The sequence below is a fragment of the Pygocentrus nattereri genome, chromosome 14, assembly GCF_015220715.1.
Source record: "Pygocentrus nattereri isolate fPygNat1 chromosome 14, fPygNat1.pri, whole genome shotgun sequence".
NCBI classification, from domain to species: Eukaryota; Metazoa; Chordata; class Actinopteri; order Characiformes; family Serrasalmidae; genus Pygocentrus; species Pygocentrus nattereri.
The window spans coordinates 3,588,307-3,603,319 of record NC_051224.1 but is presented as its reverse complement, the minus strand read 5'-3'; the positions used below and the strand labels follow the sequence as shown (position 1 = coordinate 3,603,319).

General features: G+C 41.5%; 1 protein-coding gene across 3 annotated transcripts in view; it reads left to right on the top strand.

The window, feature by feature from the left end:
• Positions 1-15,013, top strand: part of LOC108435872 (alpha-1,6-mannosylglycoprotein 6-beta-N-acetylglucosaminyltransferase B-like) — a 174,286-nt gene that overhangs the window by 66,367 nt on the left and 92,906 nt on the right. For 2 of the 3 annotated variants that reach the window (XM_037544478.1, XM_037544479.1), the window contains exons 4-6: positions 2,538-2,647; positions 9,909-9,982; positions 11,613-11,780. In XM_037544478.1, the coding sequence (XP_037400375.1) occupies positions 2,538-2,647; positions 9,909-9,982; positions 11,613-11,780 (352 nt within the window). The remainder of the gene's footprint in view (positions 1-2,537; positions 2,648-9,908; positions 9,983-11,612; positions 11,781-15,013) is intronic. The other variant, XM_017711995.2, reaches the window with a different exon arrangement.

Genomic DNA, 15,013 nt, shown 5'->3' with positions numbered 1-15,013 from the left:
CTAATCATCCAGCATCAGTACCTGACTTTACTAATGCTCATGAGGCTGAATGCATTTAAATAATCACAGCAATGTTCCAGCATCTAATGTAAAGCTTTCCCAGAAGAGCAGAAGATGTTACTGCAGCAACATTTCTGTTCAGAAACTGGTCTTTATTTCACGAACAAAGCAGAGACGCCGCTGCTTTAACTAACCCCATAGGGAGAGGTCACCATCAGCCAGCTACTTCCTCTTAATGATGAGCACACAAATCCCACTAACTGACCCCACAACCCTGTCACAATAACACAAACAAAACAGATAACAACTTAAACCAATTAGCTGTTTTGTTAATGAGCTACAGCGCTGTGTGAAAGTTTTAGGCATCTAAGCTAATTTTTAAACAGTTTCCCTCAGCAGTGAGTTTATCACAATATACATTAGAATAAAGTCACATTCATAATTCAGATAAATAGAAAAACTATAAAAAGGAACAAGAATTTCTGGGTCCATATTTTTCCTGGACACCTTCACAGCCGCCACAGAGACTCGTTAATATCATCAATTACATCATGAGCTCAATTTACTGAGCACTGATTGGTCAAACCAGGAGCTGCTTTTTAACTACATATAATACTGGGCTTCCTCGAGGAGAGGCTTGGAAATGGGTAAACAAACACACTAACATCCAGAACACCACTGTTTATTCTTTTTGTGGATATATATATATATATATATATATATATAGCTCCTGTCGGAACAAAACCTCATATCTCCAAAATGGTAACTTTACAGGAGAAGGAAAAAACATCCATCCATCCATTTTCTAAGCCGCTTCTCCCTCAGGGTTGTGCTGGAGCCTATCCCAGTGGTCATTGGGCAGAAGGCAGGATACACCCTGGACAGGTCGCCAGTCCATCGCAGGGCAGACAGACAGACACTCACACCTAGGGGCAATTTAGCACGTCCAATTGGCCTGACTGCATGTCTTTGGACTGTGGGAGGAAACCGGAGAACCCGGACGAAACCCACGCAGACACGGGAAGAACATGCAAACTCCACACAGAGGACCATGGCCGCCTGGCCGGGGAATCGAACCCAGGCCCTCCTCGCTGTGAGGCGACAGTGCTACACACCATGCCACCGTGCTCCAAAAATGGAGATACAAGGTTTTGTTCCAACGATATTTTTCTATAAATGTTGTTTATTCAAATATTAACACTTTTCTCAGCAAATAAACACAAACTACACAAATAAATACATTTTAAAATGTAAAAAATGTAAAATGTGTCTTGGGTGCCTCAAACTTTCGCACAGTACTGTGTGTATTTTATTCATTATTTTTATGTTATTTTTTAACATCTTATGACAGCATATGAAATCTGCCATGTCATGATTATGTAGCAGGGCTATCTCAAAACAATTTAACATGCATGTGTCCACCTATTCAGCCCACAGCGGTTTGGTTTCGCCCATTAACCCATTTTGGATTATGTTTTGAAAGAAGCATAGTAGAGGAAAGCAAAACAAATATCATTTACATCTTAAAGGCATAGTAACAATTAATTTCAAAGAATAAACACAGGTTGGATATGAAAACATCCATGTCGTTTTCTGTAGTTTTCTGTGTATAAGCTCTGCCTAGCCTAAGCGCTCACATCCTCTTTTTTTTGTATTTGATGCTGTTCTGATGAAGAGGAAAAAAGGCCAAATGACCAAACGACCAAAGAAACACAACCAGTGAAAATGTGATCAACAAAAATACTTTGCAGGGTTGCCATTGCTCTGTAAAAAAACTCCATAAATTTGCTTTATAATATTGTTATGTCTTGAGGTCATAGTATTCTCATTTTCATTAGCCAAACACATGGCAAAGAAATCCTCACTAGTGCAGTGTCACCTGCCACGTCTAGCTTATCAACACCATACATAAAAAATGTCAATTATTTCTCTATAACTGCATATATGTAAGGTAAAGGTAACACTAGTAACACATTAAACAGATTTATGGGCAGGTTACTGCTCACTGGCTAGAGCTGGGTGAAGTGATGAATGTGTCCAAAGCTTTACTGACTGAGGACGTACCTACAACAGCCCCTCTGGCACACAGCACCACCACAGCTTAACTGTATCAGTAAGTACTACTAGCTGTCTTCATGTTTCCTGCAGTTCTTTTTCCTGCTTGGTAAATCCACTCGGTCATGAAGGGCTTGAACTTCCTCATATGGTTAAGTGAGGCATGTCTAGCTCAGTTTTCAGTTAGCACATCGAGTTCATTTACAAAAGGGTGGTGAGAAAGCTCAAATAAGGATTTGCGAAATAAGCAGCACGAGCAAATCATCATATCAAGGAGTGCAAGGATAGTTGGTGTCTGGCCAAATGTGGCACGCTGGTTGGGGTCCAGGGCTATTTTTTGATCCCAATCCCTGTCCATCGCTGCCTGATCTTACAGGTTTTTTTGCATGTTGGTTTGTTCTATATAAAGCTACTCAGATGTTTTGAACTGCTCTTTGGATAAATATACGTGTGTGTGTGTGTGTGTGTGTGTGTGTTCTCAGGTTCCAGCCAGTGGGGCTCGTGGAGCGGATTCAGGCCATCGCTCAGAATGTGTCTGACATGGCTGTGCGTATGGAGCAGATCCTGCAGAAGAGTAAGAACACTGGCAGAGGTGCCTATACGAGCCCAGTCAACACTTAAAATCTAGTAAACCCTATTTACTACAGGATTTTTAATCAGGGTCGGGATGTAACAGAATACCAGTATTGGAAATTGGTATTAAGAATACAGAAACTCAGCATCTGTATTCGGTCTTTTTAAAAAGGCGGTATTCAGACTACAGTTACTTTTTACATTTTTAGGAAAAATACATTTAGAATACTCCCCAGTAAATAAAAAAAATACAATATTTAAAAGAACCATCATCAATGCATGTATGACTATTAACTGTGGCATGTAACAAGCATGCTCGTTTACTGAATTCTAAAGAGGAGAGGCCTCAATTAACGGCTTTTTTACAAACACTGATGTTCTTAGTATCAATCAATATGATCAGTTATTAATCTCAGTGTTACTGAGCTCTGCTAAAGCCTGAGTAGACTAATAAATCAATGTGATCAGTTATTAATCTCAGCGTTACTGAGCTCTGCTAAAGCCTGAGTAGACTGATAAATCAATGTGATCATTTATTAATCTCAGCATTACTGAGCTCTGCTAAAGTCTGAGTAGACTGATAAATCAATGTGATCAGTTATTAATCTCAGTGTTACTGAGCTCTGCTAAAGTCTGAGTAGACTGATAAATCAATGTGATCAGTTATTAATCTCAGTGTTACTGAGCTCTGCTAAAGCCTGAGTAGACTGATAAATCAATGTGATCAGTTATTAATCTCAGTGTTACTGAGCTCTGCTAAAGCCTGAGTAGACTGATAAATCAATGTGATCGGTTATTAATCTCAGTGTTACTGAGCTCTGCTAAAGCCTGAGTAGACTGATAAATCAATGTGATCGGTTATTAATCTCAGCGTTACTGAGCTCTGCTAAAGCCTGAGTAGACTGATAAATCAATGCCATCGGTTATTAATCTCAGTGTTACTGAGCTCTGCTAAAGCCTGAGTAGACTGATAAATCAATGATCAGTTATTAATCTCAGTGTTACTGAGCTCTGCTAAAGTCTGAGTAGACTGATAAATCAATGTGATCGGTTATTAATCTCAGTGTTACTGAGCTCTGCTAAAGCCTGAGTAGACTGATAAATCAATGCCATCGGTTATTAATCTCAGTGTTACTGAGCTCTGCTAAAGCCTGAGTAGACTGATAAATCAATGCGATCGGTCTTTAATCTCAATGTTACTGAGATTACAGCCTGTCCACAAACAGACAGGGACCACCACAGGACCACTGCTGTTTGGATGGTGGACAGGTGGTAAATGGGTTTTTTGGATAGGGAGGTGCCACATTATCCATGTATGAACAATACTGTTCAATTTACATGATATTATAAGAAGGTCAGAGCACTGATAACATAAAAAAGTTATTATAACTTACAAGAACTTATAACAGCCTACCTGTTTATGTCTTAATTCAAATCAAGCAATGACGCCAAGGAAGTTAAGGAATTCCTTGGCTATTTTTGGTGTTCCTGATTTATCAGATTTGGCATCAAAGTTATTTCAAAATATGATCTGACAAAGACAAAAGTCACACTAAAGCCATTGAACAAGCGAAATAAATCATTCCAAACAGTAATGCCATCTTTCTGACATCAAGCACCCCCCTGTCCTTTTTAACTGCATGCTTAAAGCAGCTGCTTGTTTTTGAGAGACTAGTGGTACAGACAACTCAGGTTATCCTGGAACACTTGCGAAATCATTCACCCAAATGTTCAATGACATCCAGGCAGATCTGGGAACCAGCTTCTCAACCTGCCCCAGCCCACTGTCTGGGGAACAGGGCTACTGTATGAGCAAATGTTTGATTTGGCTTTCTCAATCATGATAACTGTAACTGTGCAAACTCAGCCCAGAGACCCACCCGAGAGAATGTTTTTAAATGACTCTGACTAATCTAGGCCAGGTTGTCCAGTCTTTTCCGCAAAGGGCCGGTCTGGCTGCAGATATGTTATGCTGAGCCTAACTGGATAAACAAAGAGAATCTTCTGCTTGTTTGAAATAAAAACCTGCAGTCGCACAGCTCCTTCGCGGATAAAACACGGCTGATCTAAGCTACTTAGCCCTTTACACCTGGCAGATTTGTAGAACACTCTTGTACATTCAACATTTTTCCAATTTATTCATTCAATGTGGTGGTCCCTGTCTGTTTGTGGACAGGGTAAAATACTTTGAACTGTACTAAATGCCTTCAGTTTGGCAAGTTTTCCTTAATTTACACTGTTCCTCAGTTTTATCTCTTGGCATTTATCTTCATGTAAGGATTCTCTTAATACATTTAATGAAAATTTAGCTTTCAGATGAAAAAAATTTAATTTTTCTTTTCTCTCTTGCCACCTGTTTTTAGTCCACTGCTGCACCCACAATCCCTCCGGTGCTACAATATATTGGCTTATTGACCACTGTGTAGCCTCTTATGCTCCTTGGAACCACCTGTGGTTCCAATACACACTTCATCATATTCTTCATAATTTTTGTATTTCATCAGCTCCATTCAGAAGCTGGGCGTCATGTGAGGCTGTAGCTCTTCTCTCCAGTCTAATAGACGGTGATGTCATTTTAAACCCTTATAATAAAAGAAGCTGAACTCAGTTTTTCTACTGAAAGTCGACCCGTTTTTCCCCAAATCTGGGCTCTAAACTATAAACAGACGGCGTCTATTCAGTGATCTGCTCTGGAAACATGACTTTTAGAAAATAACACAAAGAGCGTCTGAGATTTTTGGATTTCAGCAGTAAATTGTGAGCATATAGTGATCATAAAACACACTTTCTGTTCATTTGAGGGGAGATTTTACACAAATAAATAAATAAATAAATACGATAATAATTTGCACTTATTTCATGCAGTTACTGAATAATTTGTCTTTGGTCATGAAAATTCAGATGGACAAACCAAAATATACCCTGGAGCATAAGAAGTTGAAACTAAATGATTTAATATAAGATCAGGTAAAAATGACGATTACAAGAGCTCACAATTTCACAAAGCCTTCCTCTTACTTTGAACAGAATTGAACTTCTCATCTTCTCATCTTTAACTTACTTCCATATCATCACTGATATCTAGGTGAACTGAAGTCCTGTCCGTCTCTGTATCTGATAAGCAGAAGACTTTTGAATGCTGTAAGTCTCTGCCTCGCTGGGGGTTGTGCAGAATTCACCTCATTAAATCACAGGTGTTTGCGAACCATTACACCAATAAATTGAAATGCAGAACAGCCAGTAGAGGCCTTTGTGTGGTCTACAGTGGGGGTATTCAGGTCCAGTTACATCAAATTACACTGCTCAAAAAAATAAAGGGAACATTTAAACAACACAATATAACTCCAAATAAATCAAACGTCTGTGAAGTCAAACTGTCCACTTAGGAAGCAACACTGACAATCAATTTCACAGCTGTTGTGTAAATGGAACAGACAACAGGTGGAAATCATTGGCGATTAGCAAGACACACTCAATAAAGGAGTGGTTCTGCAGGTGGGGACCACAGACCACTTCTCAGTACCTTTCTGCTTTCTGGCTGATGTTTTGGTCACTTTTGAATGTTGGTGGTGTTTTCACACTCGTGGTAGCAGGAGACGGACTCAACAACCCACACAAGTGGCTCAGGTGGTGCGGCTCATCCAGGATGGCACATCAATACGAGCTGTGGCAAGAAGGTTTGCTGTGTCTGTCAGCGTAGTGTCCAGAGGCAGGAGGCGCTACCAGGAGACAGGCCAGTACACCAGGAGACGTGGAGGAGGCCGTAGGAGGGCAACAACCCAACAGCAGGGCCGCTACCTCCACCTTTGTGCAAGCTGGAACAGGAGGAGCACTGCCAGAGCAATGGGGTGACATTTCTTTGGAGGGCCGCACAGCCCTCCATGTGCTCGCCAGAGGTAGCCTGACTGCCAGTAGGTACCGAGATGAGATCCTCAGACCCCTTGTGAGACCATATGCTGGTGCAGTTGGCCCTGGGTTCCTCCTAATGCAGGACGATGCTAGACCTCATGTGGCTGGAGTGTGTCAGCAGTTCCTGCAAGATGAAGGCATTGAAGCTATGGACCGGCCCGCCCGTTCCCCAGACCTGAATCCGATTGAGCGCATCTGGGACATCATGTCTCGCTCCATCCACCAACGCCACGTTGCACCACAGACTGTCCAGGAGTTGGCGGATGCTTTAGTCCAGGTCTGGGAGGAGATCCCTCAGGAGACCATCCGCCACCTCATCAGGAGCTGCCCAGCCATTGTAGGGAGGTCATACAGGCACGTGGAGGCCACACACAATACTGAGCCTCATTTTGACTTGTTTTAAGGACATCACATCAAAGTTGGATCAGCCTGTCGTGTGTTTTTCCACTTTAATTTTGTGTGTGACTCCAAATCCAGGCCTCCACTGGTTAATACATTTGATTTCCAGTGATGATTTTTGTGATTTTGTTGTCAGCACATTCAACTTTGTACAGAACAAAGTATTCAATGAATATTTCATTCATTCAGATCTAGGATGAGTTATTTGAGTGTTCCCTTTATTTTTTTGAGCAGTGTAGTTACAAAGGTCTGAAAAGACAAACTAACATAAGTCAATGTGACAACAGTTGCCCTTAAACACTTAAATAATTAATGATGCAACTCTTTTTTGATAAGCTTACTTATTTTGAACATACTTTTATAATGTAATGAGCATTTTATAATTGTATATATATCAACATTACTTTTTTTTAACAAGCCAAGGTTGTCCCTTCACTACACAGAGCAGAAATAGCTAATTTAATTAAAAATCTATGAAAATATGTGAAAATCTTTCACTTTCTAACAGCTGAATAGCTAAAGTTATTTACATAAACATGTAATTTGATAAACTGTGACAAAGGACTGCACATGTTATATCTGGGATATGAGTATTTTTAATTAATCCACTTTGTTATCAGTTTTTTTTTCAAGTAATTGGATTGGTCTGCTGTAGCACTTTTCTGGATCTGCTGCTGGTGTATGGTCCTTCAGTTGATGACCCCTGGTCTGGTGGGTTAACAGTTGAGGCATAATGAACAAATTTCATAATAAACAGGAGGAGACACTTATTATGTAGTGACATGAATATGAAAATGAGTAAATTGAGAAGAGAGACATGCCACTTGGAGGGGGAAAAATAGTGGTCACACTGTTGGGGACTTTAAACACCTCAGTGTCACTGCTGATCTGACAACAGTCCAACCCAAAATATCCAGCCAACTGTGGCCCTGTGATCAGAAAATGATCCCTTCTAAAGGGCTAGAAGACACCTAACACACATTGTGCATGGAAGAAGATCAATAGCTACAGTCTGTAACTGTCAGATGTGTTGACTAGAGTCATGTGAAGAGACTCAAAACAACAAAATCAAAAAAAGACTTTGAACAACTCAGAAAAAAGACTCCCACTTGCCCTTACGACTCAAACAGACTCACAAAGTGGAACAATGTGGGTTGAGTAGACAGCCTTATCACAGTTGCTTACTTTTCAGGTGAATGGATTTGTGCATCTGTTTCCTGCCCAGAACTGCATCAAATGTAAATGTTATTTTATTTTGTCAAACAAGTGAAACATGAAAATTCAACTTCATCTCTATAAGCTAGAAACAAACAGAGCATCAATGGCAATGGCTCAGCATTTAAGTTAGAGTCCTACAAACTAAACATTTTAATATCCAACTTTAGTTTTTTACTACAATTTTTCAACCATTTTGCCACTGTTACCATCTTTTTCAGTGTTCATTGTTAAAATGGCTTAAAATTTGCTGAACAATGCAGGCTGGTTTAGATCTTGAAGTTTAAGACTCTAGACTTGTCTGTACTGAATCAGAACTTAAATTGGCACTTGACTGTCTACACTTGGGACTCGACTTGGGACTCAACTGTCAAGACTTGAGACTTACTTGTCACTTGCAACTCCCTGACTTGTTCCCACCTTCTCCAACCCATGTGACAGGCCAAGTCAGGCCGATGACACAGTCCTATTCTTACTAGTCTGTTTCACCCCGAGATGCAGTACAGTCCCCAGTATGCACTGCAATATAGTGTGTGAGTTTTGGGGGAAAAAAATACATAAAACAATTTATTTTTATTTAGCATTATGTTATTTTTGAATAGGTATTTAGTGCCTATTTTGATGTTGCCAGGTTTTGGCATATTCCGAATAAACCATGGCTGTTTAGGTCATAGCGAAATATAAAATGAAATAAAAACAGCTGGCCCACAGGTTTTTAAATGTGGCCCTTTCAGTGGTTAAGTTTGACACCACTGTTCCACAAGGTGTACCAACAAGGTAGGTGTTTCTAATAAAGTGTACCATGTTCTACGGCTTGAGGTGTTAAGTTACTCCCATATTCTATCAGATAATTCCACATTGGCTCAGTGCATCTTATTCATAACTTGCTTCAACAGTCCTGAAATTTCCAAGTTTCCACTTGGTTCCACTCTGTGGTTTCAATCTGGCATTGCCTCTGTTCAAATTTGCGGATGCATAGCCCATAGTTCCTTTGAACAGATTTAATCAGTGATTTTTGTTTTCAATATTGACACTTCTTGTTGATGGGATTCACTGAACTGCACCACAGATTTGCATTTCATTTCTCTGACAGGTTTTTTAAAAAGTCATTTGCGGAGGTGTAGTTTGCCAGGATTAGCCATCTGATTAACCATCAGACTGCAAAGATCTGCTTATCTACCTGTACATAGACTTTCAGATTGAAGTTCTTCTGCACTCCATTGGAACATTGTCTTTAAGTATAACCACTGTCGCCACCATTACTATAATCGCACAGAAACGACCTATAATCCTTTTGTGTGATCACACACACCGAAGCTGGGCACCCTCTTGAATAAAGAACAGCCTCTCTCTCTCTCTCTCTCTCTCTCGCTTTCTCTCTCTCTTTCACTCCTTTAATTAAGCTAAGCGGGGCCCAATGCTTCACAGAGCAGAGGATTTTATTAATCAAGGCAAGGGGATGCTGACAATTTCCTGCATTACCCCCACAGCCTTATTGCACAGCAGGGAAACGTCAGCCATCGGAGGTGCATTTCAACTAAGACCACAGATATCGCCACAGAGTGGTGCCACCAAAAGGGCAAGAATGTGCTTTTTTCCCCAAACCAAGTAAAAAGAATTGGGTAGACAAGCGAGGATAAACTCGTCCACCCGCAGCCTCATTAAAGCTGCCAGAGCTTTTGAGCCTTTTGGCCTTCCACACTAGGACTGTTCTCTCCTGAAGGTGCGCTGTCACACTCTGCTTGTCATATCTGCAGGGAGAGATGGAATGGCGGGCCAGTGCGAAGTCCCAAAGGATCCTGGGTACCCAGACTGCGCCAGTAAAGTTGATGTGAGTTGTCATGTCCAACTCCACACTCTTACAGATTTCTGTCACTGCTGTCCAATGTGTTCACATTCCTTCTAGTATTTTCCTAGCAGCACTGTCGCTAAATAACGAAAGGACTGGCGAGAGTTTCTTTTAAATCTTTCCATCTTGATCAGCTTCATCCAACACTGCTAATGTGGACAACACTAAGGCTGTGTAAACAAGGACATTCTGATGGCTCACAGAAAAAGCCTCTATATAGGGCCAGACAGGTATAAACATTTTATGGCTGATACAAAACCAAATTTTAGAGATCTGAAAATTCACCAGTGAACCAAAACATTATGTCCACCTGACTAATATGCCGTTGGTGCTCTGCATGCAGCCAAAACAGGTCTGACCCGCTGAGGCACGGACTCTGCAAAACCTCAGAAGTTACTCTGTGGTATCTGGCACCAAGTATTAGCAGCAGATCCTTTCAGTGCTGTAAGTTATGAGGAGGAGCCACCATGGATCACTTCATTTCAGCTTATCCCACAGATGCTCGCTCAAATTGAGATGTTGGTCATTTGGGGGCCAGGTCAACACCTTAAACAACACCTTGTCATATTCCTCAAATCATTCCTGAACAATGTGTACAGTGTGGTAGGATGCTTTATCCTGCTGAGAGAGGCCACCGACATCAGGGAACACCATTGCTGTGAAAGGGTGTACCTGGTCCACAACAATGCTTTGGTAGGTGAAACGTATCAAATTGACGTCCTCATGAAAGGCCTTCCCAGCCATCATACCCTCCCCCTCCCCTGCATCCTGGTACCGTCACTTCCCCAGGTGTACCATGGGTTAGCACGGGCACTCCGACCAGTCCTCAGACCCATGTGCAGCAGGATGCAGTGCACTTTGTGTTGATAAAGGTTCCACCTGCAACCATCACAAAAATTTCTGATGTGTGCCACAGTAGCCAGTTGTTTCGGATTAGATTAGATAGCTGTTCCTGTCCTTGCACATCTATGGGTCTTGGGCAAATCTTGATTTGTCCCTCCTTGGACCACCACTGCTGCCTGGGATCACCCCCGAAAGCCTTGCTGTTTCAGAAATGCCGCGACCCAGTCATCTGGCCCAAAAGACTTGGCTCTTGTCAAAATTGCTCAGGTCTTCACGCTTGCCCATTTCTCCTGCATCCAACACGACAACCATGAGAACCGACTGTTCACTTACCATCTAATATATCCCAGACCTTGACATGCAACACTGTTATGGGATAATCAGCATTATTTGCTTCATCATTGAGTGGTCATAATGTTTTTGCTCAGCGCTGTAATTGAAAATTTAAATTTACATATTTAAATTTTACTCTCCAATAGTTTTAATTAAACGGTGCTTTACTGACAGACATGATTGCCAGTCCCCAATTACAATGCTTCATAAACTCAAAGAAAGAGCAGAAAATATGAACAAAAGTAAAGACATATTTACAGGCTCTGGTTAGCTCGGCCCTTTGTACTCCGTTTTTAGTTTCCTAACATCTGAGTAGCTTTGTCAACCGGTTAATGATACTTCTGATTCATCATTGGCAACAGAACAGAAATCTGGAAAGGTCTGTAGTATTCACAGAATTCTGATCTTGACCTGAAGTCTAACTCTTCTCTGCTAGTGGATGAGGGCCAGGTGGACGTCAGACCCCTGCTACGCTTTCTATGGAGTAGATGGATCTGACTGCTCCTTCCTCATCTATTTAAGTGAGGTGGAGTGGTTCTGCCCCCCGCCGGGCTGGAGGAACCACAGCAGCCAACCCACAGTCAGCAGTACACCAAAGAAACAGGTGAGAGACTAACAAAGCCTGTGGATGTGTTTGGCTGGATATGGTTCAGAGATGTTGGTTTATTGATTTATGTTTCACATGTTATAGGAGAAGAGATTTGAAAGTACACTGGCTGCTCAGATGCTCCTCTATAATTACACATTTGATTTAATATTTAACAAAATAAATTCAATTTGCATTCTGCATCAACAAGCCCAGCTTTTCTGTTTGTTTCAACGTCAAAGGATAAAAAAAAATGCAAAAATGTCCCCAATGTTCACCAATATCATCAAATTCAAATGATAATATTCCTTTTACTGAGTGAGAAAAAGTTAATTACTCATACAAAGGCATATTATTCAGGAGCTACAGGGACTTCAAAGCAAACTAATGGAGCTATTCGTAGATTATATAAGTGTGTAATAAAACTTTGGGCCCGCTGGCGGCCCAAGATTTGTTAAAGGGGTTTAGTGAGAAAACAGTGGCCCCACTGCTCCAGTAAGGAAGTTGTTTAAAGTAGAGAAAAGTTGTGTGATGTCATATGAAGCACAGCGACCAAATTAAAGTGCACCTGGAGTCTTACATCAAAACACACACCAAAAAAAATCTATGTTCCTATGTTACATTCATCATCTGAAAGATTGTTTTTGAGTCTTTCTCCTCTAAACGTGCCTCAGTGAAGCATCAGTGAGCCTGAAATGCTGCTGGTTTAGCCTTTTAACTAAACTAAACGAAAGTACCTTATGCTAACAGCTCCACGGCAGAGGTGTCAAATCCAGGTTCAGAAAGTAAAAATCCTTCCCAGGATTTCGTTCCAACAGGCTGGACAGCTCTGCTGGTGGTGTGATCTAACTAGAGAAGCCAGCCTGTTGGAACAAAATCCTGGGAAGGACTTTTACTTTCTGGACCTGAATTTGACACCTCTGCTCCACACACATTAACACACACAGCGCTGTGTGAAAGTTTCAGGCGTCTAAGCAAATTTTAAACAGTTTCCCTCAGCAGGGAGTTTATCACAATATACATTAGAATAAAGTCGTATTCATAATTCAAATAAACAGAAAAACAACAAAAAGTAACGAGAATTTCTTGGGTCCAGATTTTTCCTGGACACCTTCACAGCCGCCACAGAGACTCGTTAATATCATCAATTACATCATGAGCTCAATTTACTGAGCACTGATTGGTCAAACCAGGTGTCACAATTGGCCACGCCCAGTCCGGTCCATGTGCGTTTGTTCTGGTTTAGTCCATGTGCTTTTTCTGTTTTGATCCTAGTCCAGTCCCTTGTTTTGTGACTCCGCCCCTGCTTGTCGCCACCTGTTTTCCGCCTGCCCCTCGTTATCCCTGTGTTTTATAAGCCCCGTGCTTGCCCTTTGTTTTCGCTGGTCTTTGTACTGTTTGTATGTTGGTTCGGTGTTTCTGCGTTTATCATGTCTGACCTGCATTCTGTGCGTGTTGGTTATTTGAACCTGGACCGTCTTGACCACGACCCTGGATTTGCCCACAATAAAAGTCGCTTATCTCAGCACATGCGTCCACCTCCTCGCTCCCCAGCATTACACAAGGAGCTGCTTCTTAACTACATATAATACTGGGCTTCCTTGAGGAGAGGCTTGGAAATGGTTAAACAAACACACCAACATCCAGAACGTCACTATTATATATATTGAGTCTTTATTCTCTGTGAGCTGGAATGAATCTGTGCTGTGGTGCAACTGTTGCGTGCTTAGCTATGCAGTAGAGTGCTTCCTGCTACTAGAACAGTGCCAGGCATCAGTAAGAGGCAGCATGAGGCCAGAGCCTGAGCTGCAAGGGGCAAGGAGAGCCACTGGAAGCAGCATGAGTCCCATAATTGACTTTTCACTTCTAGCAGCGAGGCCGATAGACCATAGCTCACGACTGACCTTTGTGGGTTGCCACAGTTCAGGCAACAGCGGGGTTCTCCCGCTCGACTCAGGTGCTCGTGCTGCCCATCAAGAGAGACAGCTGACATTGGTTTTGCATGGGCAGCGTGGCTTGTCGGCCCCTGGGGCTCAGGCTTCATGCCGCCTCTCTCAACTCACGTCAGTGCCTGGCATGTCCTCCTTTTAGCATATATTAGTATGTTTGACTGCGATAAGGTCAAGCTCATTAGTGATGTACAGAACTACGTTGCGACATAGTGGTCGAAGAATCACTTTTGTCTGGATGTACTGAGAAAGTGTGTGTTTTAATGAAAAAATGGGAACCGTTCAAACATCATGTTTTGATTAAGCGTGGGGGTTAATATTGGGAAATGTGTGGAGAAGGAAAATACCAGAGGTGGACGAAGTCCACAAATCATGTACTTGAGTTAAAGTAGACACCCAAGGTAAAATATTACTCCAGTAAAAGTAGAAGTTCCTCCCTTTAGACCTCCAACTTGAGTAAAAGTACTAAAGTATTTCCCTTCAAATGTACTTAAGTATAAAGTAAAAGTACTAAAAGAGTAATTCTGGCTCTGATGTCCTGTTATCATTTTTATAACCAGACTGGCTTCATGAACTCATTTCAGGTGAAAGTCCTCCAGCGTCTCTCTTGGTAAACCAGTCTTTTAATAGAACGTCATTAATTAGTGACGCTGACGTCTATTAAAATGATCAGAAGCACAAAACACTGAAGGTAAACAGTTTCCATCAGGGAGAACCGAGTGGCTCTGAAATCACTTTTTACACACAAGCAAAGTTTCAGTTTCAGATTTATTTACAACTTAGTTCCAAGTTTAAGTTGAATAAAAACTGGCTTTAAACTCAGGATCACAGATGAGCTCCTTTACTATGTTGATCTGTAGGCGTCTGTTCATAAACATAAACCAGCCCAAACTCATTTACTATAAAATGAAATGGTGTTTGTAGAAATTCAGAAAAAAGCCGCGTCAGTCTCGACTGCATATGTGGACATATTTCTATATTGAGCTCTATTTACACAAAGTTAGGTTAGTTCATCATTTATGTTGAACAGACTCTCCCAAAGTTTTACGCTGCTGCGCTGACGTTGAACCGCGTGCTGCACTGGGTCGGTATGACCAACAGGTCAAAACCAGCTCTAAACAAAGTGACCGCTGGGCCCTGATTGGTGCTCTGGCTTTGCGCTTCTTTCGTTTGGCATGTTACGTTTTTATACACACAGAAACCAAAAGGAACGACAGATTTCTCAAAATGTAGGAGGAAAAAGTCGGATATTAGACTCTGATGGATGGACTATGGAAGGTCTGTAGGCAGCAGCAAAGAAGG